Source organism: Lepidochelys kempii, chromosome 10 (assembly GCF_965140265.1).
Source record: "Lepidochelys kempii isolate rLepKem1 chromosome 10, rLepKem1.hap2, whole genome shotgun sequence".
In the NCBI taxonomy this organism is placed as follows: Eukaryota; Metazoa; Chordata; order Testudines; family Cheloniidae; genus Lepidochelys; species Lepidochelys kempii.
The window spans coordinates 77648104-77675972 of NC_133265.1; the positions used below are offsets into that span (position 1 = coordinate 77648104).

The 27869-nt window shown below is 43.5% G+C and overlaps 1 protein-coding gene across 3 annotated transcripts in view; it reads right to left on the reverse strand.

Annotated features, from left to right (window-relative positions):
* Window positions 1–12927: 12927 nt before the first annotated feature.
* Window positions 12928–27869, reverse strand: part of CHSY1 (chondroitin sulfate synthase 1) — a 114427-nt gene continuing 99485 nt past the window's right edge. For all 3 annotated transcript variants that reach the window (XM_073304301.1, XM_073304303.1, XM_073304300.1), the window contains one exon: window positions 12928–16273. In XM_073304301.1, the coding sequence (XP_073160402.1) occupies window positions 14681–16273 (1593 nt within the window). In that variant the 3' untranslated portion in view covers window positions 12928–14680. The remainder of the gene's footprint in view (window positions 16274–27869) is intronic.

The following is a 27869-nucleotide window of genomic DNA, read 5'->3' on the forward strand; positions in this document are numbered from 1 at the left end:
TTCACGGGCCAGAACCAGCACGCCACTGCACGTATCTGGTCAGTGAAGGCCTGCAGCATCTGTCGCCCTCCATTCCTCAGTTCTCACGTTCTCGGCTGCCCGGCTGGCCACAGTGGTGGTGGCAGAGGTTCTGCAAATAGAGACGAATCAGTCACCCTGTTCACAAAGCAGACAAGACGGATCTCCTGACCTGTGCTGCAGCTATGCTTTTGCCAGTGAGTTGACGGCAAGATTGGAATTTGGCAGGAGGAAAGAGGAGATGACGATGTGGACTAGAGGGACCTGTGAGAATTTTTAAAAAGTGGCACAGAAAAGATTATGGGATGGAACAGAGGGAATTATGGGAAGTGGACCCTAAACACTCAATCCCCAGCGTTCCACAATGCACTTCAAAAATTTCCCAGGCAGCAACCCGCAGAACAGTGGTGAGGGGGACACAGAGGCCTACCCACAGGGCTGTGAGTCTTTGGCCCAGTGCAACCTGTTGTTGCGAGGACACGCTGCACCAACAAAGGCAGCAGGGGCATCATTTGCAGTGCGGTCAGGGGGGCAGTTGCCCCCTCCAGACATTTGTTTGCTCTCCCCCAAACCCTCAACTTTTCATGTGTCTCTGTGCTCCACTTTCTGCCTCCGCAGACTTTGCAGGATATATGATAATTATCTATAATGTTCTAGATGCTAACAACTTTGCTCCCAGTCCCCCCCCCCCGAATGTTTCTGATATCATGGCCCTGAAATGCAGCCACGTGTGAATGGACACTAAAGCCACAGCAACACTGGCAGAAATTTTACCAGTAAAACCTTCTCGCATAGCCTACGCCAGCCATGTATTTAAGAAAAACTTCTGCCAGCAAAATGACTCCTCTCCCTCCCCACCACAACTACAGCTCTCTCCGCAGCATTTCCCAGAGCAGTCATTCCCAGTGGGTCAAGTTCTCCAGCACCCCTTAAATCGCTCTGGGTTACAGCGGCATAAGAGAAGAGAATTTGGCCCAGGTTCTTTACCATGCAGGATTTATCCATCCAGTCACGCTGCCCATAAGACCTGGTGTAGAAGGCAGCCATTGCGCCCTTTGCCATCTTGCTCCCAATTCATTCGGAGACTGTTTGCTTTATTCCGGAGGTGAACGCAAAAGAAAGGATTCTGTTTTCCCCTGGCCGATCCTCGCAAGCTGTGAAGTTCTACGTTTATAACCGGATCCCTGCTTGGGAGGGTGGAGGGAGCAGGGCCATCTAAAAGAAACTCTCCAGGAGGTGAGTTTTATTAAAAGGGAACATGAATTTACATTAAGAATGAAGAGTGTCCGGAGCTTGGCTGGAAGGGGTGTTGTGGGAAAGCAGAAGGCAAAAGACAGATGGCAACAGTTTGTCTGGTTCAAGCTGAAGCTCTGGGCTTTTCAGAGGTGAGTGAACAGCAAACAATCAGCAGCAAAACCAGTCACGCATCCTCCACCGAAGGGCGAGGGATCAGGGAACCAGCGGGTGAGGAATCCCAAGGCTCACTTGGGAGGGGCAGGAACCTCTTCGTGTTGGATTGGACCCTGGGCTGGGTCGGACCCTACCCCCCATTCTGGAGAAGGGGAAGCACATCTCTGCCCTGCCCCAAGAGCAGGAGAGGAACGAGTGATTTGACTTTCCCTCCTGACTCCTGGAGGGTGGGGTTGCAAGGAACGCATGCAGCCTGTGCAGGGCTGGTCGTTGAATTAGTCTAGTTTATCGCCCGTGGGCTGTTGCCCACCTGAACTCAGCGAGTGCCAGTCAGTGTCTGCTCCACGCTACAGCGGCCCAGCTCCCCAGGTGCTGTGCTGTGTTCTCGGAATAAAGCCGGAGAGCGCTTCAGTTGAAGCAAAAAGAAAAGGAGGACTTGTGGCACCTTAGAGGCTAACCAATTTATTTGAGCATGAGCTTTCGTGAGCTACAGCTCACTTCATCGGACTAACACGGCTGTTACTCTGAAACCTGTCAGTTGAAGCAGACTCTGCTGCGAGCGATACTTTGTTCCGCAGCTGGGGTGGGGAAGAACCTGTGCCAGCCTTTAGCGGGTCCATCTTACTTCCCCCGCTGCACCAGCTCGCCAGCGCAGGTTCACGTGTTGGGGATGAGCCAAGGTCCTGCCTCCACGGGAGGATGAGGGCACAGCTCACTTGCCTGTCAGCAGCTGCTTCCCCTTCATCCCCCTCTGTGGGTGTGCAGCTGGGCTCACGTCTGAGCCCTCAGAGGGCAGATTTACACACAAACACCTCCTTATTTTGTGTCAGACAGCCATCCAGGCTGGAAAACAGCCGGCAGAAAGCAGCTCCTGTGAAGGAGAGAGAGTCTGACTGCACACACTTGCCGGGTGGTAAATCTCCATAACCACAATTGATACGTTTTTACCCTAAATAAAGGGAACCCCCCTATTCACCTGGCCCAGGCGATCCACTGACATTTCATAGTCATTTGGGGAACGTATCAGGGGGTAGCCATGTTAGTCTGTATCCACAAAAACAACAAGGAGTCCGGGGGCACCTTAGAGACTAACATTTATTTCAGCATAAGGTTTCGTGGGTAAAACCCCCCCGAAGAAGTGGGTTTTTTTACCCTTGAAAGCTTAGGCTCAAATAAATTTTGTCTTTAAATAAATTTTGTCTGTTTGTCTTTAAGGTGCCCCCGGACTTCGTATTTTCGGGGAATGTATATTCTTTGAAACAATGGGATGCTGACTGACTGGATCGGACATCCTGCCTGCTCCGTAGCTGCAAAATCCCACCTGTTGCAGGACCGAATAGTGCTGGAAGAGACAGGAGAGGAAGAAAGGACAGTGAGCCGCATTTATAAAGGCAGCTACCGCAGCCATACTCCAACTCTGGAAGTCTGCATCCATGTCAACAGTAAGAGAATAACTGCCCAAAGGCGGCTCATGGGAGATACACCTATGCCAGGTATGAAAGACCAGGCTACACTGGAGGATATGTGGGGGTCCAGTTCTCAGAAACAGGGAGGGTCCATGAAGGTTTCTCTGATTTAATTCCTTTCCCATTCTCTCACCGCCTCTTCCCTTAAAGGCAGGGCGAGAAGTCAAAACTAATAAAGCAAACAGGTTTTATCTTATCCCCTATCACAGTGAGTTTGCTTTGGAAGTTTGTTTTACCATTGCATTACTCATAGAGTTTAGACTGGGCTCTTTGTATGAGCCTTTTCACATAAAAGTCAATAGCATTAAAGGCTTTTGAAAGACACAAATGAAAGCAGAGAGACGCCTCAGTGTCGGTGAATTACAGCCTGCCTCCATGTCCTTCTTTGTGGTAAGATTTCAGAGTAACAGCCGTGTTAGTCTGTATTCGCAAAAAGAAAAGGAGTACTTGTGGCACCTTAGAGACTAACCAATTTATTTGAGCATAAGCTTTCGTGAGCTACAGCTCACTTCATCGGATGCATACTGTGGAAACTGCAGAAGACATTATATACACATAGAGACCATGAAACAATACCTCCTCCCACCCAGTGAGTTTGTGTGGGGGGGGCGGAGGGTGAGAAAACCTGGATTTGTGCTGGAAATGGCCCAACTCGATGATCACTTTAGATAAGCTATTACCAGCAGGAGAGTGGGGTGGGAGGAGGTATTGTTTCATGGTCTCTGTGTATATAATGTCTTCTGCAGTTTCCACAGTATGCATCCGATGAAGTGAGCTGTAGCTCACGAAAGCTCATGCTCAAATAAATTGGTTAGTCTCTAAGGTGCCACAAGTACTCCTTTTCTTTTTGTGGTAAGAGGTTTTCAAATCTCTTAACTACACATGCTCTTCATTTTATTCCCAGAGCCATCCTTGACCCCAGCTTTCTCCTTCCTACATCTTCCTTTCATCACCTCTGGACCGTTGCCACGACTTATCCGGTCCTTGAACCTTCCTCTGCTTAAATTCTGAGTCATGCATTCATCCTTCGCCATCTGTTTCACTCTTTCACAAGCCTTCCTCTATCTGATCTCAGTGCTCCTGGGAATCCACGACTCCAGCCAACACGACCTTCCAGTCCAAAACTACCTCTACCTCCACAGCCCTCTGTAAAACCAAGTTAAAATGACCATCCTTGGCTGTGAACGCTAACCATGGATTTGTTCCCCTGACTTTCCTCAGCCTTAGCCCCTTCTACCACAAGGCCTCCTCTCTACCAGTCTCATACTCGTGCTGTCCTACCTGGTCCCCTCACCCTTTTGAAGACACTGAGGGTGAAGTCCTATCTCTATTGAGGTCAATGGCAAAACTCCCGGCCCCACTGAAATTGTTGAGGTTTCACCCTAACTTGCAAACTCTCTGTAGTCTCATCCTCACACTTTCTTTTCTTCACTTTAGTCCATGATTCCCAGGGAAGTCTTCTGTCAACTTGCAAGGGGGTGCTATACAGTTCGTTGTACCATTTTAGTTGTACATAAATTCAGAGACTGCTGTTTTCCGAGACACTTTAGAGCAGCACTCTGCAACTCCTGGAGCTTCTGAGCCATTAAAATAGATTTAATTAAAGCATGAAACATGCAGCCAGCACAGTATTGTTATTTTCTGACGTAAATTCAGTTTTTCCAATCCACCCATAAATGTGACCCAGATTTTTGAACTGGCAACACAGCTCTTCTGTAGAAGTTGTGGAGGAAAAGTTGCGGTAAGGAAGAAAATTGTTGCAGCTGGGAAGGGGAGATTTAGGGCTTTTGTCATGTGGGAAAGCATCTGAGGTGGTCAGGGAGCGAGGGATAAACACAGTAAAGTGTCCTAAAAGACAGACGTCATAAAACTCCTCATAGACCATTGACCTCTCTATGGGCCCAAGCCTGCAAATCTTCACTTACAAGAGTAAGATTTGCAGAATTGGGCCAAGGAATGTCACAAGTTCAGTTTTTAGGACACCACCCTGAGGGCTAGGTTACATTTATGGGTGTGGAAGAACAGTAGTTTGCCACAGAACTGCGCAGAAACAAAGGCATAGCTCTAAAAGCAAGCCAAGCAAAAAAAGGTAAGCGGATAGATTTGGCTCCTGAATCAGGTTGATCCACAGCCGAGCCACACAGATGCCTATTAAGCTCCTGCAGGCACAGTAAAATAGAACAGCCTATGGAGTAGTTCTTCTTCAAAGTGAATGGAAAAAACATCAAATCTGAATTTGCCCCAGAGAATGCAATAAGATACTGACAGATTCATAGAATTCCTTGTATTGATCTTGGGGAGTATGCAGGGATTGCAAAAAGTTAGATTCATGGATTTATAAGAGTTTAAGGCCAGAAGGGACCATTAGATTATTTGGTCTGCCTTCCTGGATATCACAGGCCAGAGAATTTGACTCTGTTCCCTTGTATTGCACCCAATAATTTGTGTTTGGCTAAAGCATCTTCACGAAAGGCATCCAGTCTTGATCAGAAGACATCAAGAGATGAAGAATCTACCACTTCCATTGGATGTTTGTGGTTAAGCTCCAGTGGTTAAGCTCTGTGTAGCTCAAAAGCGTGCTTCCTTCACCAAGAGAAGTTGGTCCAATAAAAAAATATTACCTCACCCACCTTTTCTCTCTAAATAGGTGTGTGTAATTTCTAATTTGAATTTGTCTGGCTTTAGCTTCCAGTCACTAGTTCTTGTTCTACCTCTCCCTGCTAGCATAGAGAGCTCTCCAGTATTTGGTATTTTCTCTCGTGAAGGTATTTATACAGCATAATCAAGTTAGCTTTTGATCTTCTCCTGCAGAGGTTACTGGCCAATCAACACTTGATGGTGACATGGATAACAGATAACCCCCTCCACAGGCTGGCATGTTGGAAACTTACAGGATGTGCTAAATGAAATAGCCCAACAGACTAGTGCAATCCTGTAGGTAACAACTCTCTCTAGATCCCATAACGACTGGGCCCCATCCCTCCTTGACCACATACTACTCCCCCAGAGGCTCACCCACAGATAAGGTTAGTTATTTTTTGTATTACTCAGAAGCCTCAGTTTAAAGGTCCCATTGTAACAGGGGCCTCACAGACAACCGGTGAGACAGTCTCTGCACAAAGAGCTCTGTGAAGATAAAGGGAGGGGAAGGGAAACTGAGGCGCAGGGGTGATTTGCCCAAGGTCAGTGGCAGACCTGGAGACAGAACCCACAGGGTCCTTTTTAGAAAAATCTCGACTCTGGAGCCCTTTAAAAAAATAAAATATTACATTAGCTATCCTCCAGTCACCTGGTACAGAGGCTGATTTAAGCAATAGGTTACATACCACAGTTAAATCTGCAATTTCATATTTGAGTTTTCAGAACTCTTGGGTGAATCCCAGCTAGTCCTAGTGACTTATTACTGTTTATCAATTTGTTCCAAACCCACCTCTTTTGACACCACCTCAATCTGTGATAGTTCTTCAGATTTGCCACCTAAAAAGAATGGCTCAGGTGTGGGAATCTCCCTCACATCCTCTGCAGTGATGACTGAGGGAAAGAATTAATTTAGTGTCTTCGCAATGGCCTAGTCTTCCTTGAGCGCTCCTTTAGCACTTCTATCATCCAGTGGCCCCCTGATTGTTTGGCAAGCTCTCTGCTTCTGATGTTCTTAATTTTTTTTGCTGCTAGTTTGTCTTTTGCTCTTCAAATTCTTTTTTGGACGGCCTAATTATACTTTTACACTTGGCTTACCAGAGTTTATACTCTTGTATTTTCCTCTGTAGGATTTGACTTCCAATTTTTAAAAGGATATCTTTTTGCCTCTTTTACTGTGTTTAGCAATGGTGGCATTTGTTTGGTCCCCCCCTTTTTAAAATTTGGGATATACATTTAATTTGAGCCTCTATTATGGGGTTTTTTAAAAGTTCTCATGCAGCTTGTAGGCATTTCTTGTGACTGTTTAATTTTCGTTTAACTAGCTTCCTCATTTTTGTGTAGTTCCCCTTTCTGAAGTTAAATGCTACTGTGGTGGGCTTCTTTAATATTTTATGCCCCCCCAAGGATGTTAAATGTAATTATATTATGGTTGCTATTACTGAGCAGCTCAGCTATATTCACTTCTTGGACCGGATCCTGTGTTCAATTTAGGACTAAATCAAGAATTGCCTCTCCCCTTGTGGCTTCCAGGACTAGCTGCTCCAAGAAGCGGTCATTAATAGAGTGTAGAAACTTTCTCTGCATTTTGTCTTGAGGGGACACATACCCAGTTAGTACAGGGACAGTTGAAATTCCCTATTATTATTACTACTGAGTTTTCTATTTTTATACTCCATTTCTGACCCACTAGCACCCCCTGATCCTTTACAGCAGTACTATCACCTAGCCAATTATTCCTCAGTTTGTAGGACATCTGATTTTGCCTTCCTAAGTGTAGTACCTTTGCACTTGTCTTTATTGAATTTCATGCTGTTGATTTCAGACCAATTCTGCAATTTGTCTGAACCCTAATCCTTTCTTCCAAAGTGCCTGTCCCAGCTTGGAGTTATCCACAAATTGTATAGAGATACTCTCCACACCATTATCGAAGTCATGAATGAAAATATTGACTAATAATGGACCCAAGACCCATCCTGCAGGACCCCAATAGACACATCCGCCCAGTCTGACATTGGTAACAACTCTTAAATCATAGAATATCAGGGTTGGAAGGGACCTCAGGAGGTCATCTAGTCCAACCCCCTGCTCAAAGCAGGACCAATCCCCAACTAAATCATCCCAGCCAGGGCTTTGTCAAGCCTGACCTTAAAAACTTCTAAGGAAGGAGATTCCACCACCTCCCTAGGTAACGCATTCCAGTGCTTCACCACCCTCCTAGTGAAAAAGTTTTTCCTAATATTCAACCTAAACCTCCCCCACTGCAACTTGAGACCATTACTCCTTGTTCTGTCATCAGCTACCACTGAGAACAGTCTAGAACCATCCTCTCTGGAACCCCCTTTCAGGTAGTTGAAAGCAGCTATCAAATCCCCCCTCATTCTTCTCTTCTGCAGACTAAACAATCGCAGTTCCCTCAGCCTCTCCTCATAAGTCATGTGTTCCAGTCCCCTAATCATTTTTGTTGCCCTCCGCTGGACGTTTTCCAATTTTTCCACATCCTTCTTGTAGTGTGGGGCCCAAAACTGGACACAGTACTCCAGATGAGGCCTCACCAATGTTGAACAGAGGGGAATGATCACGTCCCTCCATCTGCTGGCAATGCCCCTTCTTATACATCCCAAAATGCCATTGGCCTTCTTGGCAACAAGGGCACACTGTTGACTCATATCCAGCTTCTCGTCCACTGTAACCCCTAGGTCCTTTTCTGAAGAACTGCTGCCTAGCCATTCGGTCCCTAGTCTGTAGCGGTGCATGGGATTCTTCCATCCTAAATGCAGGACTCTGCACTTGTCCTTCTTTCAACCAGTTGTGCACCCACCTTATAGTAATTTCATCTAGACCATATTTCCCTAGTATGCTTCTGAGAATGTCAGTGGGACTGTGTCAGAAGCCGTACTAAAAATCAAAATATCTTATCTACTTTCATGTTCTCTCCACAGGTATCGTTGCGGAGAGTGGACCAGATGATATGTCTGGGGCGAGAAAGCAGAAGGAGACTCCGCTGGTTGGAAGGCATGAGATGCGCTGTCCTGAGGTTGGGGGTTCCACGACCACCACCCCCAAGAGGAGAAGGCGGGTGGTGGTGGTCGGGGACTCTCTCCTCCGGGGGACTGAGTCATCTATCTGCCGCCCTGACCGGGAAAACCGAGAAGTCTGCTGCTTGCCAGGGGCTAAGATTCGTGATGTGACGGAGAGACTGCCAAGACTCATCAAGCCCTCGGATCGCTACCCCTTCCTGCTTCTCCACGTGGGCACCAATGATACTGCCAAGAATGACCTTGAGCGGATCACTGCGGACTATGTGGCTCTAGGAAGAAGAATAAAGGAGTTGGAGGCGCAAGTGGTGTTCTCATCCATCCTCCCCGTGGAAGGAAAAGGCCTAGGTAGGGAGCGTCGAATCGTGGAAGTCAACGAATGGCTACGCAGATGGTGTCGGAGAGAAGGCTTTGGTTTCTTTGACCATGGGATGGTGTTCCATGAAGGAGGAGTGCTGGGTAGAGACGGGCTCCATCTTACGAAGAGAGGGAAGAGCATCTTTGCCAGCAGGCTGGCTAACCTAGTGAGGAGGGCTTTAAACTAGGTTCACCGGGGGAAGGAGACCAAAGCCCTGAGGTAAGTGGGAAAGCGGGATACCGGGAGGAAGCACAGGCAGGAATGTCTGTGAGGGGAGGGCTCCTGCCTCATACTGGCAATGAGGGGCGATCAACAGGTTATCTCAAGTGCTTATATACAAATGCACAAAGCCTTGGAAACAAGCAGGGAGAACTGGAGGTCCTGGTGATGTCAAGGAACTATGACGTGATCGGAATAACAGAGACTTGGTGGGATAACTCATATGACTGGAGTACTGTCATGGATGGTTATAAACTGTTCAGGAAGGACAGGCAGGGCAGAAAAGGTGGGGGAGTAGCACTGTATGTAAGGGAGCAGTATGACTGCTCAGAGCTCCGGTACGAAACTGCAGAAAAACCTGAGTGTCTCTGGATTAAGTTTAGAAGTGTGTGCAACAAGAGTGATGTAGTGGTGGGAGTCTGCTATAGACCACCGGACCAGGGGGATGAGGTGGATGAGGCTTTCTTCCGGCAGCTCACGGAAGCTACTAGATCGCATGCCCTGATTCTCATGGGTGACTTTAATTTTCCTGATATCTGCTGGGAGAGTAATACAGCGGTGCATAGACAATCCAGGAAGTTTTTGGAAAGCGTAGGGGACAATTTCCTGGCGCAAGTGCTAGAGGAGCCAACTAGGGGGGGTGCTTTTCTTGACCTGCTGCTCGCAAACCGGGTAGAATTAGTGGGGGAAGCAAAAGTGGATGGGAATCTGGGAGGCAGTGACCATGAGTTGGTTGAGTTCAGGATCCTGACGCAGGGAACAAAGGTAAGCAGCAGGATACGGACCCTGGACTTCAGGAAAGCAGACTTCGACTCCCTCAGGGAACGGATGGCCAGGATCCCCTGGGGGACTAACTTGAAGGGGAAAGGAGTCCAGGAGAGCTGGCTGTATTTCAAGGAATCCCTGTTGAGGTTACAGGGACAAACCATCCCGATGAGTCGAAAGAATAGTAAATATGGCAGGCGACCAACTTGGCTTAATGGTGAAATCCTAGCGGATCTTAAACATAAAAAAGAAGCTTACAAGAAGTGGAAGGTTGGACATATGACCAGGGAAGAGTATAAAAATATTGCTCGGGCATGTAGGAATGTTATCAGGAGGGCCAAATCGCACCTGGAGCTGCAGCTAGCCAGAGATGTCAAGAGTAACAAGAAGGGTTTCTTCAGGTATGTTGGCAACAAGAAGAAAGCCAAGGAATGTGTGGGCCCCTTACTGAATGAGGGAGGCAACCTAGTGACAGAGGATGTGGAAAAAGCTAATGTACTCAATGCTTTTTTTGCCTCTGTTTTCACTAACAAGGTCAGCTCCCAGACTGCTGCGCTGGGCATCACAAAATGCGGAAGAGATGGCCAGCCCTCTGTGGAGATAGAGGCGGTGAGGGACTATTTAGAAAAGCTGGACGTGCACAAGTCCATGGGGCCGGACGAGTTGCATCCGAGAGTGCTGAAGGAATTGGCGGCTGTGATTGCAGAGCCACTGGCCATTATCTTTGAAAACTCGTGGCGAACCGGGGAAGTCCCGGATGACTGGAAAAAGGCTAATGTAGTGCCAATCTTTAAAAAAGGGAAGAAGGAAGATCCTGGGAACTACAGGCCAGTCAGCCTCACCTCAGTCCCTGGAAAAATCATGGAGCAGGTCCTCAAAGAATCAATCCTGAAGCACTTGCATGAGAGGAAAGTGATCAGGAACAGCCAGCATGGATTCACCAAGGGAAGGTCATGCCTGACTAATCTAATCGCCTTTTATGATGAGATTACTGGTTCTGTGGATGAAGGGAAAGCAGTGGATGTATTGTTTCTTGACTTTAGCAAAGCTTTTGACACGGTCTCCCATAGTATTCTTGTCAGCAAGTTAAGGAAGTATGGGCTGGATGAATGCACTATAAGGTGGGTAGAAAGCTGGCTAAATTGTCGGGCTCAACGGGTAGTGATCAATGGCTCCATGTCTAGTTGGCAGCCGGTATCAAGTGGAGTGCCCCAAGGGTCGGTCCTGGGGCCGGTTTTATTCAATATCTTCATAAATGATCTGGAGGATGGTGTGGATTGCACTCTCAGCAAATTTGCGGATGATACTAAACTGGGAGGAGTGGTAGATACGCTGGAGGGGAGGAATAGGATACAGAAGGACCTAGACCAATTGGAAGATTGGGCCAAAAGGAATCTGATGAGGTTCAATAAGGATAAGTGCAGGGTCCTGCACTTAGGACGGAAGAACCCAATGCACAGCTACAGACTAGGGACCGAATGGCTAGGCAGCAGTTCTGCAGAAAAGGACCTAGGGGTGACAGTGGACGAGAAGCTGGATATGAGTCAGCAGTGTGCCCTTGTTGCCAAGAAGGCCAATGGCATTTTGGGATGTATAAGTAGGGGCATAGCGAGCAGATCGAGGGACGTGATCGTTCCCCTCTATTCGACATTGGTGAGGCCTCATCTGGAGTACTGTGTCCAGTTTTGGGCCCCACACTTCAAGAAGGATGTGGATAAATTGGAGAGAGTCCAGCGAAGGGCAACAAAAATGATTAGGGGACTGGAACACATGAGTTATGAGGAGAGGCTGAGGGAGCTGGGATTGTTTAGCCTGCAGAAGAGAAGAATGAGGGGGGATTTGATAGCTGCTTTCAACTACCTGAAAGGGGGTTCCAAAGAGGATGGCTCTAGACTGTTCTCAATGGTAGCAGATGACAGAACTAGGAGTAATGATCTCAAGTTGCAGTGGGGGAGGTTTAGATTGGATATTAGGAAAAACTTTTTCACTAAGAGGGTGGTGAAACACTGGAATGCGTTACCTAGGGAGGTGGTAGAATCTCCTTCCTTAGAGGTTTTTAAGGTCAGGCTTGACAAAGCCCTGGCTGGGATGATTTAACTGGGAATTGGTCCTGCTTTGAGCAGGGGGTTGGACTAGATGACCTTCTGGGGTCCCTTCCAACCCTGATATTCTATGATTCTATGACTGCTTGTCTACCCAGGCTGGGAGGCTCGCTCCCAGCTGCAATGTAGACATACTCTGAGGTGTGTCTAGTTGGATCACCCTGCGCCCCAAAAAAATCAATCCCCAAAGTCACTAGTCACTTCTGGAAGCATTGGCCTTGGTACCTTGTATTTATAGAACACAAAATAGTGCCTCTCATCCCAGACACCGAGACCAACATTTTCAGAAGCAGTCACCGATTTCATTTGCTCACCCTGAGACACTTCAGGCCCAATTTCCAGAAGCATGCAAGACACATAGCTCCTATTGAAACTAACAGAAACAGTGGGTTCGCAGTGCTTCTAAAGATCAGTAGCCACTTTACATAGTCACATGACTCCAGGAGTTGGGGGTTTAAGAAAAAACACCATTGAGAGAGTTCTGATCAAAATGGAAGAAGTAGCAGTGAACAGGTGCTCAACATATCTGAAAAGTGGGTCTTAACTTTTATCATGCATAGGCTATACAAAATATTACAGAGTCCTTCAGCCTGGTAATTGGGTGCATTCTGTTTACAATTATGGGTAGCTTCGGACATCTTGATTAGCAGCTGAAGCAGTATAAACCCTCTCCTCACGAGGCAGACTTCAAAGATCTCCATTAACAAATCTCAAGACAGTAAACAGTAGTAGTGGCAGTGGGTGAAACACCTTTTCCCCAGGGCTATTGCCCCTGAAATTTGGCACAGATGGCAAGAACTTGTGCATAAATGGTACTTTATTGTTAGGCTCATTTCACTCCCAAAATCTTTGCTATAATACTTACCATAAACTGGGCCTGCTATGTAAGATGAGGACTGAGGCAGACAACATGATGAGAGAGGATTGCAAATAAAAATCTTTATTGCATCTTAGGACCAAGTCTTTCAACACTTTCCATGCATTGAATCCATTATAAGTATCTACATCCTTGGGGCTGTCACCAAAAAAATACCAACAGTTGTATGACACTGAATCTAGGCTAGTTGCAAATGCAATTCACATTCCATAAACGTGTAGCCACTGATTATTTTCCTATTGGAATATTCAAGCAGTTATTCCATAAAGGCCCCTTAAACCGTGGTACATCAAATCTAAGTACTGACTTTTGTTCTCTTTTACTATCCTTCACCTCCCATAGAGCAGGTCTTTAGATTACTGAAATGGAACTAGGGCAAAGTGGTGTTGGAGTACAATAGAAAAATATATTTTCCACTGGCTTTAGTTTTAACTTCTGAGCTCAAGATATGATCTGCTTCAACAGCAATTTCCATCAGTGTTCTCCATCTCGATGCAGAAGAGTTCCCCTTCCTGTTGTTCACTTTAAGGCACTTTATTTGTATGTTTATTTACCCTTTCCTAGGTGATAACTCAGAGGGGTCATATTGTTTCTACTCAATATTTTCTCTCCCCAGTTCATCTTAGAGCATCAAAACAATTCCCAAGATTATTTCAGTCACTCAGTAAAATTTTAAAAGGAATTTGGAATAAAAAATACTTTCAAAAGAAATCTTTGGAGATCACAGTTTACTGTAAGTAAGATGTACACTACCTTAAGAGTGAGAAAAAGCAATACATTCCTAATAGATATATAAATAAATGACTAACAGATATTCAAGAAAAGGGCAAGAACCTAAAACAATGGATATTAAATAAATTAAAGGTCTATCAGATACAGAAAACCAAAAGAAACTAGTAATCAAAGAATGTAACAATTGTTCCCATCAACATCTTGTAACTGATTGTACAAAATGAATGCAATCAGATTCAAGTTTCTAATGTTCTCATTAGGGATTTCAGATTTTTAGTTTTGTACCTTGTTTTGCAGTGAGAAATTCTCATTTCTCCCTCCCACACATTACAATTTTGCATTTCACCATCATGCAGTCTCTGTTCTAGACAGGAGAACAATTTAGAATACACAGAATCCACCATGGAATTTTTAATGTTAGATCCACATATGGACCAAATGTCAGACAAAACTTACATATGGACTAAACTGATACAAGGTTGTGCTTCTTTTCCACACACTCCTTCAAAAAGTTGCTCGGCCACAATAAGTAAAAGTACATTTTTGGTTGAAGTAATCAACCAATTGAAATACTCCTGAAATTAATAACCCAACTATTGCCACACTGTTTTGCATTGTTCTAACACAATTTGAACGTTATGGCTATTTAAAAAGAGTAGAATCTGCGTAATGTAACAGTCACAACACAACAGTTAGGTACAGTATTTTACCATTTTGCTTGAACGTTCAGGTTCCAATTTATAGAATCCTAGCAAAGACGACATCAATGAAAAAAGGTTAAAAAAGAAAAAAAAGAGGTCCTTTGTTCATGTGGAAACCTTATTTCAAGTCACCAGAATTATGCAGATCTGCCAGATAATACTCAGCCAAAATTTTTGTTCAAAGGCAAATATCAAATCACAGTTTTGTTCAAAAAAGCTCATTCTCAAAAGAGTTCTTGGTAGGAAAACACGATTTCTAAAATATATCCTTGTGTGGTCTTTAAAAATGAACTATCAAAACATTTCCCAAAAATAAATTAGATAATTAAAAAAAGTCTTCTCCAGCACAGCTGGACATTAGGCTGTCCTCACTGAGCCGTTAGTATTGCTGCTTTTCCCAAAGCTCGGGTCATTTTTTTCAAGCCACAGTTCAGCCAACTGTTGTGTGGACCCATAAGTTGAAGCTTTGGACCCCAAGCACATTTTATATTGTTTTGGATCCAGATTGGGGTCACAAAAGACTGGATGATGTACGTGAACAACTCCGATTTCTTGGCTCCGGAAAGTCTTTAAGCCAGCTTGAATGACTTTGTTAAATAGGTCCACATCCTCAAGGCCCCAACCTTGGATAGAGACATCAAAGCCACCTGCTCTAAGGAGATCACCTTTGTAAATACAGGTAATGCCAAAGCCATAGTTCCTCCAGAAACCTGTTTTCTGGGTGAAGGCAAAATGATTGTCACTGGGAACTTTTCCTCTATAAACTATCTTTGGATCATACTGACTAAAGATGACTGGAAAGTATATTTGTTGGCCCAAAACTGTATTGGCTCTACATCGCTGGAGAAACTCTGTGGTAAACACTAGGTCAACATCACAGAAGAAGAGCAAAGACTCATTTTTAAACTGAGAAGATCCAACTTCAAGAGCCAGAGCCCTTGAGAATTCCCCAGACACTGGCAAGATCTGCATATCAGCCTTGGGGTACTTAATACGGTAATCTCTCATCAATTCAACTTGCTTTGCCTTATCAGGGTTTGAGTCAGAATTGAAAAGCAGGACGACTAGCTTGACGTTCTGACTGGGAATGAGGCAAGTTTTCTCAAAATTCCCCATGAACCTAGCAAACATATCAAACCGTCCAGACAGAGGAATCAAGATGTTGATCTTCTTGTCTTTGGGCTCCTTCCGCTCTGCTTTTGATCCAGTGAGCTGGAATGGAACAAACATCTTCAGTGAATTGGACAGGAAAGACAAGGATCCAGAATCTTGGTTAATTTTGCTGGCCAGCTCCTTGGCATCTATCTCTTCATGCTCCATAAACTGGATCTTGCTGAATGTCTGCTGTAAGTAGGCATGCCTTCTGACAGGCACGGTCATCTTCTTTCCCTTGTGTTTTTTGTATAGAAGCAGTAAGTCAAGAACATACTCTGCTCCATACATAGGATTAACTCTGCGATAGCCATATTGTATCTCCTTGAAATCAATGATCCGCCCTCTGGTCTTAGCATTTGCATTGATCATTTCCATGACCTGCATAACAATGTCATCCAATGCTTCACGCTGCGATGAGTCCATCCCTCTCCGAGGGGGCTGTCCATCAGCTGCAGAATAGAGATATTTTCCCGTAAGGAACTCCCATTCCAAGACCTCCTCACGCAGGCGTGGCTGGAACCTCATAAAAGAAGGTGGTATCCCCAGCTGAAGGTCATCTTTGTGTATTTCTGCATTGCTGTATTTGCTCATCAGGACAATTTCTCTGTGCAACTGTATAGTCCGGTAACGCAGTTCTGCGATTTTGCGACTCAGCATGTAACTATGAAGTCTATACTGGTATGGTGGGTTCTTGTTGGGATGCAGTGTTATAGCTCGGTGTATCTTGCTATTTCTAAGGTCTTTGATGTAGCCTTTTTTGTTCTGCTCATAATTTTCATAAAACAGCTGCTGCATCTAAAAAGAGAAATATTAAGTTATTATTTTTGCAACATTAAGATTTTAGCAGTAGTGTATTTGTGACAGTTACCCCACATAGCCCCACTGTATGAAAATGCCTCCGTGCTTATATGACCAAAAGTCTTTCTGAATAAGCTGTTCTCATTTTAGACACAGGTTGTAGGGATACCAGCTGCTGCTCAAAGGAATTAAGAGGGTTATTCATTATAAACTGGTGAAAGAAACATCTACCAAGGATTAGGATTATTATGTCCTACTCTAGAAATATCCTTATCTGAACAACTGTGTGCTAAGTAGATCATAAACTCATTTTTAGTCTAAGACAGCAACATCAGATAAAATATGTCAGTGTGTTTTTATTCTCTACGTTATAAAATGAATAGCATTTTTCTGTTTTTGTTTGTTTGTTTTTTTAAATGACATATGGAAAGGCAAGGACATTGTATTCAGAATAACTTATGTTTTCATTATCATGTCCTTTTAAACTTTTCCTTTACAGCCAAACTCTTCTAAAGAAAAAGAATAATAGAGTTAAACTTGGACAATACTAGTGTGAAACCTAAACTAAACATTTTTACCAAAGATGCTAAATTCTATGTTTAATTTCTGCATTAGTAAACATGAGGGCACCACATTACACATATCAGGATTCAATCTCTGTGGTATCGGGTGATGTGGTTCACATTTTAAAAAAAATTAAGTATCTCAAATAAAATACAGAGTTTAAATGATAACAGGTGCCTTCAAAAAGTTTCATAAAATAAAACATAAGGTACATATACAGTAGAACATAAGCATTCTTAAAATGGGAATTGCTCTATTTCAAAATAATGAGGCGGCAGGTTGAGACTGGTCTACACTGAGAAGTTACATCTGCATAGCTATGTCTCTCGGGGAGTGAAAAATCCACACTCCTGGGAGACATAGTTAAGCCGACCTAACCCCCAGTGGCGAGAGTGCTAGTTGAGGGAAGAATTCTTCTGTCAACCTAGCAAGCACCTCACGGGCAGGTGGATTAACTACAGCGGTGGAAGAAACCCTCCTGTCACGGTAGTGTTTACACTGAAATGCCACAGTAGTGCAGCTGTAACCATTCAACCGTACACATAGCCGGAGATATTTTAAGACAGAATGAGTCTAAATGTCAAATCTAAGAATGAAAGCCCATTCAAGCAATGAGCTAAATGCAAATTATAAAATAATAAGAAATAACGAAATGAAGTCTCCATCTTAAAGATGCTAAAAGAAAGGCAGTTAAAGCTGCCGCCATCCTTATGTGATCCTGTTATGTCTATGTACAGCAGCTAGAAGTCCCATCGCATGGGTCTCTAATTGCTTTGTGTCCTAAATTCAGCCCATTGTTGTGGAGGAGTATAAAGAGATGCACGCACGCACGCAGAGATAAGGAGTGTTTGGAGTGCAAGTGGCCCACCACACTTTACCGGCACCTGATTTGCTTGGTCTGACCCACTATTTAAGAACGATGTTATATTAACTATAGCTGCATATTACTTGCAGTGGGCACATTACTTGCACTACTACCCCTTATCGTTTTTCCCTGACCACATTGCAGTAATCACCATTTCTTTCCCTCTCCTTCCCATTTCTTTGTCCTTCAAGACATTTGTTCTTTCCTAGTCTATCTTCCCCACGTTAAGTCATTCTTCCATTTTGTCAATATAAACTGTAAGCCCTTTGGAACAGAATCTGTCTTTTACAAGGTGTATGTGTATTTCCGAGCACAAAGGGGACCTGAACTTGGTTAGGGCCTCTAGGCCATAAAAACAGGTCAACTGACAAGAAATACATACCCTTTTGGAGTAGTGCATGATAGAAACTCTCCCAGATATAGAAGTGGAGTGTTACAGGGGTGGAACTCAATCAGACTGAAACTCAGAGTAGGAGCTGTAAGAGTTAAAAGGACTGAGGCCTTCTTCAAGAAACCAGCTTTGAAGCATGGTTCCCATCCTGCCCTCCGTCCCTTTTTAAATTATGTGTATGTTGTTTCTGTTACTAATAATGGGTTACTGTAGTATATCTAGAGTCTTGCAGTTTTTGTTAAGAGCTCTGGGATCCCCGTGACCCCATGTCGCACCCACTTAGAATCAATCTTGTAAGCACACTATTTATTACAATGGAGAATTTATATAGCATGAACAAAAACATTGCAAGAGCACAGAGTTAGAGCATGTACTTTAATTCTAGGCTGTCTCCATCAGGCATGTCTTTTATAGTACTATATATAGCACTAGACGTAATACCACATAGTATCTATCTGTGGATTTCAACTGTCTGAATACAAGTGAAGGCACAGATTTCCACAGAACTTTGGAAGGCAAGATATATATATTTTATATTGTTTCAATAGGTAGCTAGTGTCAGGTTCTTGTTTTGTTTTTTAAACAGCACTGATAATAGCATTTATTTTCAAATTCTGTTTTGGATTTAAAAAGAAAAACAAATAATCAAGACCATACAACCTGAGAGCATTTATTCTAAGATACCAAACCAGGGCACTCAAACACCCACAATAGGAAACTATGAAAAGCAGAAGCACTTTTAGATTACTTTACTCAACAAAGTTTTAACAGAACACTGATCGGTAGGAAAAATTTTATGAAACATCTGAATGCAAATTAAGATATGGACCATTAACTAACTTTCTGAAATGAAAGTAACTGGTATATTTTAAGGACTACAATAGGTGCTTTCTAAGTAGGAATAAAATGTTAGTAGTTAAAGCCCAGACAATTAAATATGTTTTTTCCCTTTCTCCTCTAGGAGAGCTGATTTGAAAAGAAAAAAGTAGACGTGACTGGTGTTTCAAGTTTCAACTCAATGCAATTTAAACAGAAAATGTTAAATTCCCACCCGGCCCTCCCAAAGTGGAAATTCTAACAAACCACTCACTGCAGTTGAGCTATCAGGGAGTGCTAGAATGCAGATACACCAAGGCTTCCAGAAAGTTTGTATATAAACATGTTTTTCAGAGGAATAGCTTGCAAGGATATTTTAATTGCTTTTCCTATAAAACTTCACGTCTCCTCCCTCCCAGACAAGCCACTCCCCATGTACTTCATAAGCATAAGCGGCCCCTTGTACGCTGTGGGCCTGATTCTCTACTCATTGAAGTTGACAGCAAAGCTCCCACTGACTTCAATGGTAAAGGATGTTTAAAAATAATACTGAGTCACACTAGATATACAGGCTTGGTCTACACTACCAATGTATGTTGGTAAAACTGCATTGCTCAGAGTGTGGAAAATCCACACCCCCCGAGTGACGCTGCTATCCCAGCCTAACTGCTGGTGTAGACAGCACAATGTTGGCTAAGAGGCCTTCTGCCATTGACACAGCTACCTGCTCTTGGGGAGGTAAAGTACCTATGTCGATGGGAGAAGCTCTCTGGTTGGCATAGGTAGTGTCTTCACTCATTGCTTCGTGGTGCTTAAAAGTCGCTGTAGCACTGTAGTGTAGACAAGCCCTAAGATCCCATTTTAAAATGCTTTACAAAGAGCTAATAAATGGTTAATAGATGCTATAAGCATATTATAGACTTAAGTAGTTTGTTATAGGTGGTTATGCACCAACAGAAGGTGTCATAGGTGGCTATATGCGGCTTATTGACCAGCTGAACTAACAATCGATTACCCATTTATTAAAACCACTCATTAATCCTGAGAGAGAGAGAGAGAGAGCGCGAGAGAGAGCGCGCGCGAGAGAGAGCGAGAGCACGACATCTATTTAGCAACTCATTTTTTCCACAACTCAACCACGTTATCTCTGTGCATCCACACTTGCCATACTGCCAGTGCATTCTGGGAAAAACTGAGCAGTTAACCCACAGTGCCTCCACAAAGGACAAAGTGCTCCAGAGACAAGCATACAGAAGGGCTCAAGCACCATATAAATGCAGCATACTCCGGGATGTCCTATTGCACACAGCTAGAAAGAAAAGGACTACCTGAATCAGTTATATAGTTAGGCCTCACCCCCACTTCACCTTTGGGATGACTCAATTAAAGAAAAAATCACCACGTTTTAGCCTAGATCACTAACAAGGGCAACCCGTGGTTAGCAATCACAGCTACTACCAGAGTAGTTGCCATAGCCATGCAGAATGGGGGAAAACTGACTTAGCAGCAGCAGTGCTGAGAAGGATCTGGGAGTTGTAGTGGATCACAGCTTCAACATAAGTCAGCAAATGCAATTTTAGTTGCATTAACAGAGGCATAGCATGCAAGTCATGGAGGTTTCAGTATCACTTCTCAATTCTGATTAGGCCTCAGCTGGAGTACGGTGTCCAAGTTTGGATGCCAATGTATAGAAAGGATGTAGAGATGAGTGACAAAGATGATCTAAGGAATGGAATGCAAGCCATATGAATAAAAGGCTGAAGGAACTGAGTATGTTTAGCTTGTAAGAGAGGAGATTAAGAGGGGATATGGGAGCTATCTTCAGATACTTGAAAGGCTGCCATAAAAAAAGATGGAGGAAAGTTGTTCTCTTCTGCTACAAAGGGCAGGACAAGAGGCAATGCATTCAAACTACAGCATAACAGATTTAGATTAAATTTCACGATAAAAACTTCCTAACTATAAGAACAGTAGGGCAATGGAAGAGACTTGCCTGGGGAGGTCACGGAAGCTTCTTCCCTGGAGGTTTTCAAAAGGAGGCTGGAGAGCCATCCGTCTTGGATGATTTAGACTCAACAAATGCTGCATCTTGGCAGGGGGTTAGACTAGACGCAGTCCCTTCTAACCCTATGATTCTATGTTGGGGCACACTATCCATGCTTGGAACCAATTATGCCATGCCAGCTATTTATATATTTGTTTAAAGGTTAGCATATGCAAGGGCCCTGATCTGAAAGCATTTGATCATGCTACCAAAAGGACTGCAGCCATGTTTGCTATTTGCACATTTCAGTGTTTGAGGATTTGGGAACACTAAACAGTTTTGACTTTTTTGTTTTTTAACCTAGTGACCATCAAAATGTGTAGACAGAAATCAAGAAGAAAAGATCAAATGATAGCAAGGTGGTCAATCTGTGGAACATACAGTTCTCTACAGGACATTACGTGCAAGCTTTTGCACGACAAATTGGTTACTAGAGCCTCGCTAGTAAAACACGTATCCAAACTCCTCATTTGGAATACACTTAAAAGAACCTTTCATGGTTATTCATTTTGGGGATTATATTCTAAGCATGCTTTATTCTAATGCAGAGTACTGGAAATACAGGGACACAAAAAGGAGCTACTCTTTATTAATCAGTATTTACTCTAGACCTGTTGAAGCCTTAAAACACCCTAATGTTTCCCAATACGTTAGAGACTGAATGTTTAAACTGTGGTACAGCTGTTGTGGGCAGTATGGGCTTGGATCCAAAAGACTAACTGAAAGAGTGTTATGTTGATCATTTTAAATGAAGAAGTCTTTTGCAGGCCAAAAAAAGAGAGTATATTGGAGAAAATGGACTTAAAAAATAAGGCCAATATATACAGAAACTGGCCTGCAGCCACATAATAGCCCCACAGGACATGCTCTCACAGATCCACACTGTACTGCCACAGTGCAGAAAATACAGCTCCACAAATGTCATGAAAAGCAGCTCTGGACAGCTCATGTTGTATGGCATATTTATGAATACCCAAGATGCACTTTAAATACAAAACCTAACTAATTAAAACCTAGGATAATAGCTAATGTTGCATAGCTCAGGAGAACTTTGTTCAACAGCAGGTGAGCATCTGATCTTGGCAGCAGGTACTCTTCCACAAGAGGAAAGGAAGTGCTTAAGACAACCACACAGAGGCCTTGTCTATAGTTTTATTGCTTTAACTACGCCAGCATAAAGCAGCAGCCTCCTCCCCCACACAGTGTAGGTGCAGCCATATGGGTATAAAAGTGCTTCTATTAGGATAGGTTATTCCAGTTCAGCGACGTGAAATAAGCTATCCTGATATAAAGCACCTTATGCCAGTAAAATTGCATCTACATTAATGGTTTTGCCACCTTAACTAGGTCAGTAAAAAAAAAACAAAAAAAAACAAACAACAACAACAAAAAACCAACCTCTTTGCACAGTTCTGCTAGTAAAATGTTCAATACTTAGACGAGGCCACAGGATAAAAGTCTTTTCTTTATCATTGATTTCAGAGTAGCAGCCATGTTAGTCTGTATTCGCAAAAAGAAAAGGAGTACTTGTGGCACCTGAGAGACTAACCAATTTATTTGAGCATAAGCTTTCGTGAGCTACAGCTCACTTCATCAGATGCATCCGATAAATAAGAATAAATTTGTTAGTCTCTAAGGTGCCACAAGTACTCCTTTTCTTTTTTCTTTATCGGGTGGGGGGGAGAGGGAGGTGTGGAGTTTTCAGGAGATTCAAATAACAGACCTTTGAGCGTGAAGGGACATTGAGGATTCTTCGTAATGACTCTTGATACAGGGTTTTGCGTTTTACATTGGATTGTGTCACATGCAGCCCCACACAGCTATTGCTGGGGTGTTCAAAGATATGCCATACAATGGATATTACTGTGTTTAGGGGAAAAGGATAAAGCATGATTTCCTACGCACATCACTCTCACCCTTTAAACACAGCCTCTCTATTGGCCACAACAAGAAGAGGTACAGAAAGCGTCATATACAGCGCTAGATGTTCATATTAAACTTCTGAACTGACCAACAAAACATTCAGGCCCCAATTCAGCATGTGCTCAGCCCACCCTTTTCAACTTAAGCACGTTTAACTACCCTCGACTCTAATGAGGTTTGTTTTAAATAAAAGGGAAAATATTGGTTGGACAAATCTCAAATGTGGTATCTAATGCAGTTTTGGAAAGGAACATTAAGGGTGCTACAAAATCGTTTTAGGCTCAGAACATATGTATTAAATAATTCTAAGCCTGCTCTTCAGAAAGAGTGAGCTGTGCCTGGCAAAATAAACTTCTTTTTAGGATATTACAAAGAACAGTGCTGGTGGTTCCATTTAAGCATCTAGAGTCTGCTAAGGCTGTCTCAGGATCTTCATTCCAACAGTGCCATGTGTATTGCTGACCTCTATGAAGCTACTGCTCCCTCTCTCTCCAGAGTGTTTTAAAAGGCAAGCCAAACATCTCGGACAACTTTAAAGTACAGCAAATCCAAGGTCACCAAATTCCCAAGGAACATCTAGTCCAGCTGTAAATTACAAGAGTGACTGCATCTGAGTTTAATCTTTAGTTTACAATAGCTTACAACACAACTACTTCATTAAGCAACTGACCTTTTTGCTCCATCTCAATAAGCACAGAAGCTTAAAAATCTGTCCTGAATTCGCCCATTTCCAGTTTCTCCAAACGAAGTAATTTTGAATGGATCATACTCTCCACATTTGCATCTCTTTTCCTTTCTACCACCCAACATAGTCACTTGTCCAAACAGCAGTTCTCCCTCCTGCCTCCAACGTTTGAGTGATATGTCTGCCAATGGTTGCTCTAATATCATGGAATTAGCATTACTAACAGACCACAGTAAAAAGGAATGTAAAGAAACAATATAATAATTTAAGATCTCCTGGTTATGAAGTGGAGGAAAAAGATGGAAAATAAACCTTTTTTTTGTTTTGCAATGACCTTTTCCTGTGATCTAGACAAGGGAACCAGTCAGTTCATTGCAGTTGGAAAGTGAAGGGTCCTCTCACCCCTGCCCCCAAATTCAGTAATGGGAAACAGACTGGGACGCTTAGTGGTAAAAAAAAAAAAAAAAAAAAAAAAAAAAGACGAGACAAGAGCCTTCACAAGCATCTCTCAGGAGGAGATTATAGCTTGGTTTGTTTTAATAATGTCCTCCCATTTGGAACATATAACATACTAGCCACACAGCTGCCATCACTCCAGTTCTATAAAGCCTCAGTGCTGCTTCTTTGCAGTTATTTTATTTTTTAAAGCAAAAAAGCAGAACTCTACTCTGCAAGTATTTTGTATCATAAAAGAAACAAAATAAAAAACAAACAAACCACCCTTAAAACTGGCTTTTTGAAGAGATTAGATTTGGTTATGCAAACCTCACAAGGTTTGGCTGTAATTTAGGATTCTGCTTCCAAAAGGATTCTTTCTGGCTTAATAGGAACAAAAACAAGGAGTGTGCCAATAAATGCTATTAAATGTTCTACCCTACAGCTACTAAAGAAGTGCAGCATCATAGCTGTCTAGGACTAATTTATATCACATTCACTTGAGAAAGTGTGCTCAAAATTCATTTTGAGCATTTCCAGATTAGGAGTCCAGTGGAAATGCACTGTCTCACTTGAGCTCTGACATTGACCTGTGGGAAAAATGATTCAGCTTTCCTTCACAAATCGAGGAGCGGCTGCCTTCACTGATCCAGACAAAATAGGAATGAACTAGTTGTAACTCACTTCTGATTTGTTCATTTAAGGCCAGACGCAGGGACTGTACCAAATTACTTTCTTACCAAATATTTTGTGTCGGATTTTATTGTTCCTCTTAGGGCTGGTCTACACTATGCAGTTAGGTCAACCTAATTATGTCAGTGTCTACACTACAGCCTTCCCCCACCAATGTAAGTGACCTACTACACAGTGTCTGTGTAGACACTGTGTTCCTTATGTGGCTGTCTTGTCAATTTCATGGCAGGAGCTGTGAAATTGACAAGGAAGCCAGGCAGCTAGAGCCCAACTACCTCCTGCTCCCCTGAATAGCTGGGGGAGGCGGCGGGACTGGACCCAGCTTCTAGCTGGAAGCCCAGGCAGCTGGATTCCGCCCACTTCCGGCTGGGAGCCTGGCAGCCATATCAATTTCACAAGACTGACTGGCTCCCAGCAGGGACTGGGCAGGGAGCAGGGGGAGAAGCCTCAGGTGGCTTCCTCCACTCTTCCAGGCAGAGAATGGAGATGTGGGTACAGCCAGTAGGGAGCCTGTGGGGAAGTCGGGTTCCTGACAGGGAGTGCAATGGAAGTGTGGGGAGCCAAGAGCCTGGGCTCTCGGCTCCCCACACTTCCCCTCTTAGGTTGATGGAAGCACTCCTGGTGAGGATTTAGTGGAAGGACCCCTGATGAGTAGGTGTGTGCACCACTGACCCAAGATGGGTAGCGTGGACAAGCACCACTGCAGTAATTACAGTGGTGGCTGTAAGTCAACCTGATATAGGCTGACTTACCTTTCTAGTGTAGACGCACCCTTAGCTTCCACGGTGCTGAGATGCAAACAAACTTGGGTTTTGTCATCACTGACAGCAGCCCCATGAAAAGAACAGTCACAAACAGCCTGGAAGTTTGTATCTGTTCTATTTCATAGAAAGCCCCAAGATTTTGCAGGAGAAGCCTCAGATAAGCAATCCAGAGAGGAGTTATCTATTGTTCTAGGTCGCAGATGAAGTGTAGGGCAGTTCTTGGAAACACAAAGCTCTATACATTGTATTATAGCTGGCAGCAGTGAGCTGAAGACATCTTAAGGGGTGTAGCATCAATTTCCATCTTTTATTTTAATGATGCAATAGCACACCAAGGTTTAGAAATAGGATTCTCCATAGAATGGACCTTGTTTGCCAAACTGACCTTATATATGGATTTTAAACAGGGTGTTTTCTCATCTAGTAGTTCTTCTGTTATTTTCCACCTCCTGTGGATGGCAATATCCTCTCCCCACAGAGGCACTCTGCACCACTTGGGATGGGGTAGAGGGGAACACTATGGCTACTTGGTAGCAAACAGAAAGGATCATTGCTCACAAATATAAAGATGATAAATTGAGGCCGTTAAAGTACTTAAAATCAAATCAATAAAAAGTTACAAAGAAAAAAGCACAGAAGTAAAAAAAAAAAAAAGAAAAGGAGTACTTGTGGCACCTTAGAGACTAACCAATTTATCTGAGCATAAGCTTTCGTGAGCTACAGCTCACTTCATCGGATGCTGTAGCTCACGAAAGCTTATGCTCAAATAAATTGGTTAGTCTCTAAGGTGCCACAAGTACTCCTTTTCTTTTTGCGAATACAGACTAACACGGCTGTTACTCTGAAACCAGAAGTATAAAACAACCTTTTCTTAATAGTTCCCGCACTACCTCATATATGTATGTATATCGAGGCCAGTGATACTGACAGAGCTGTAGCAATAAACGGGTCAAACCCTGAGGTCTTTCTTAAGCGCTAGATCCTGCAACAGGGCTCCACCCGGGGATTATTATTAGTTGTACTATGACTGTAGTGTGTGTGCCCTTATGGATCTAGCTGCAGGATGTGGCCTTTGCAGCTTGCCTAACATTAGGGATTTTTGCACCAATGTAGCTACGTTGGTGCAGCATCTTTCAAGCAAACCCCCAGTGTAGGTGTTCTACACCAGTGCAAAATGGAGACTGCACCATTGCAACTTACCTCTGGTGCACGATGTCTATACTAGAGATTATTACTGGTGTATCTGTATCAGTGTACATGCACTGCTGATTCCAGAACACCTAGTCAAAATCACCAGGAATCTGGAGCACATTAGATTTCTGCAATTATGGGACCAGCAAAGTGTCTGTATGATACTGATGCAGCAGTTCTCCTCACGGTTGCCTTAACTGACATTGCCTCTATACCACCGGAGCTGACATAGCAAGTGATGTAACATAGTATATATTTTTGCATCATCTACTCTAGCAACATGAAATGCTTTCATATGAATAGGCATCTGCTCTGATGCTAAGGCAGCTACACATTGTGTCCTGGCATGACAGTTTATTTAATCCATTTTTGTAACTTCAAAAATGGGCTTGTTCTATCAACTTCACCATCATCTGAAATAATACAAGGAGTGACTGGGACACAGTATCTATGGCTTGCTAGAGTCTTCCATTGTAAACTAGTTTAACACTGGTGAAATGTGAAGGCTAGCCAATAAAAATGAGACATTTGCCTATGGAATCTCATCAGCATCGCTCTGTGACATCTTTCAGAGAGTAGCATCAAGTCAGTATTGAACTAGTGTCCCAACGCAGTGCTTATGAACTCTGGGAGATGCCATTTTTGGACGGATACTAAAAACTCATCACCAGTTAAAGCAATCCAATACTGGTAGCGTTTTTTTTACCGGAACACGTGTTGGCTTTGATGTCTGACCGAACTGTCCCTGTGGGTAGTTACAGTCTGCTGACTTACCCGATTTCTCCTTAAAGGTTCAAATGGTTAGTGCATTATTATTCTTCACTTTCAGTCCTGGACTATTTAGCAATTCTGGGCACTGATTAAAAGTTGGTGTTTTCCACTCCCGGTGCAACTGCATTTCCCAGCTCCATCATTACGTATCAGCCCTGAAATAGATCAGATATGCCAGCCCAAAACACAACTGCTAAAACAATATTCCTTGCCGGCCACATCACTCACCCTTGGATTCCCTCTACTGTCTGACACTTTCACTTCATCATATTCAAACTTTCTGTCCTCAACATCAAAGCTCTTCCCTGTCTTTAATCACATGTGCTTCTTTCACACTGTCTACTATGCCAGTGATGCTGGTCTCGAATGGTTGCCAATCCTCCAGGATTGGCCTGGAGTCTCCCGGAATCAGCATCAATCTCCAGGTGACTATTGAAAGCAATCCCAGGAG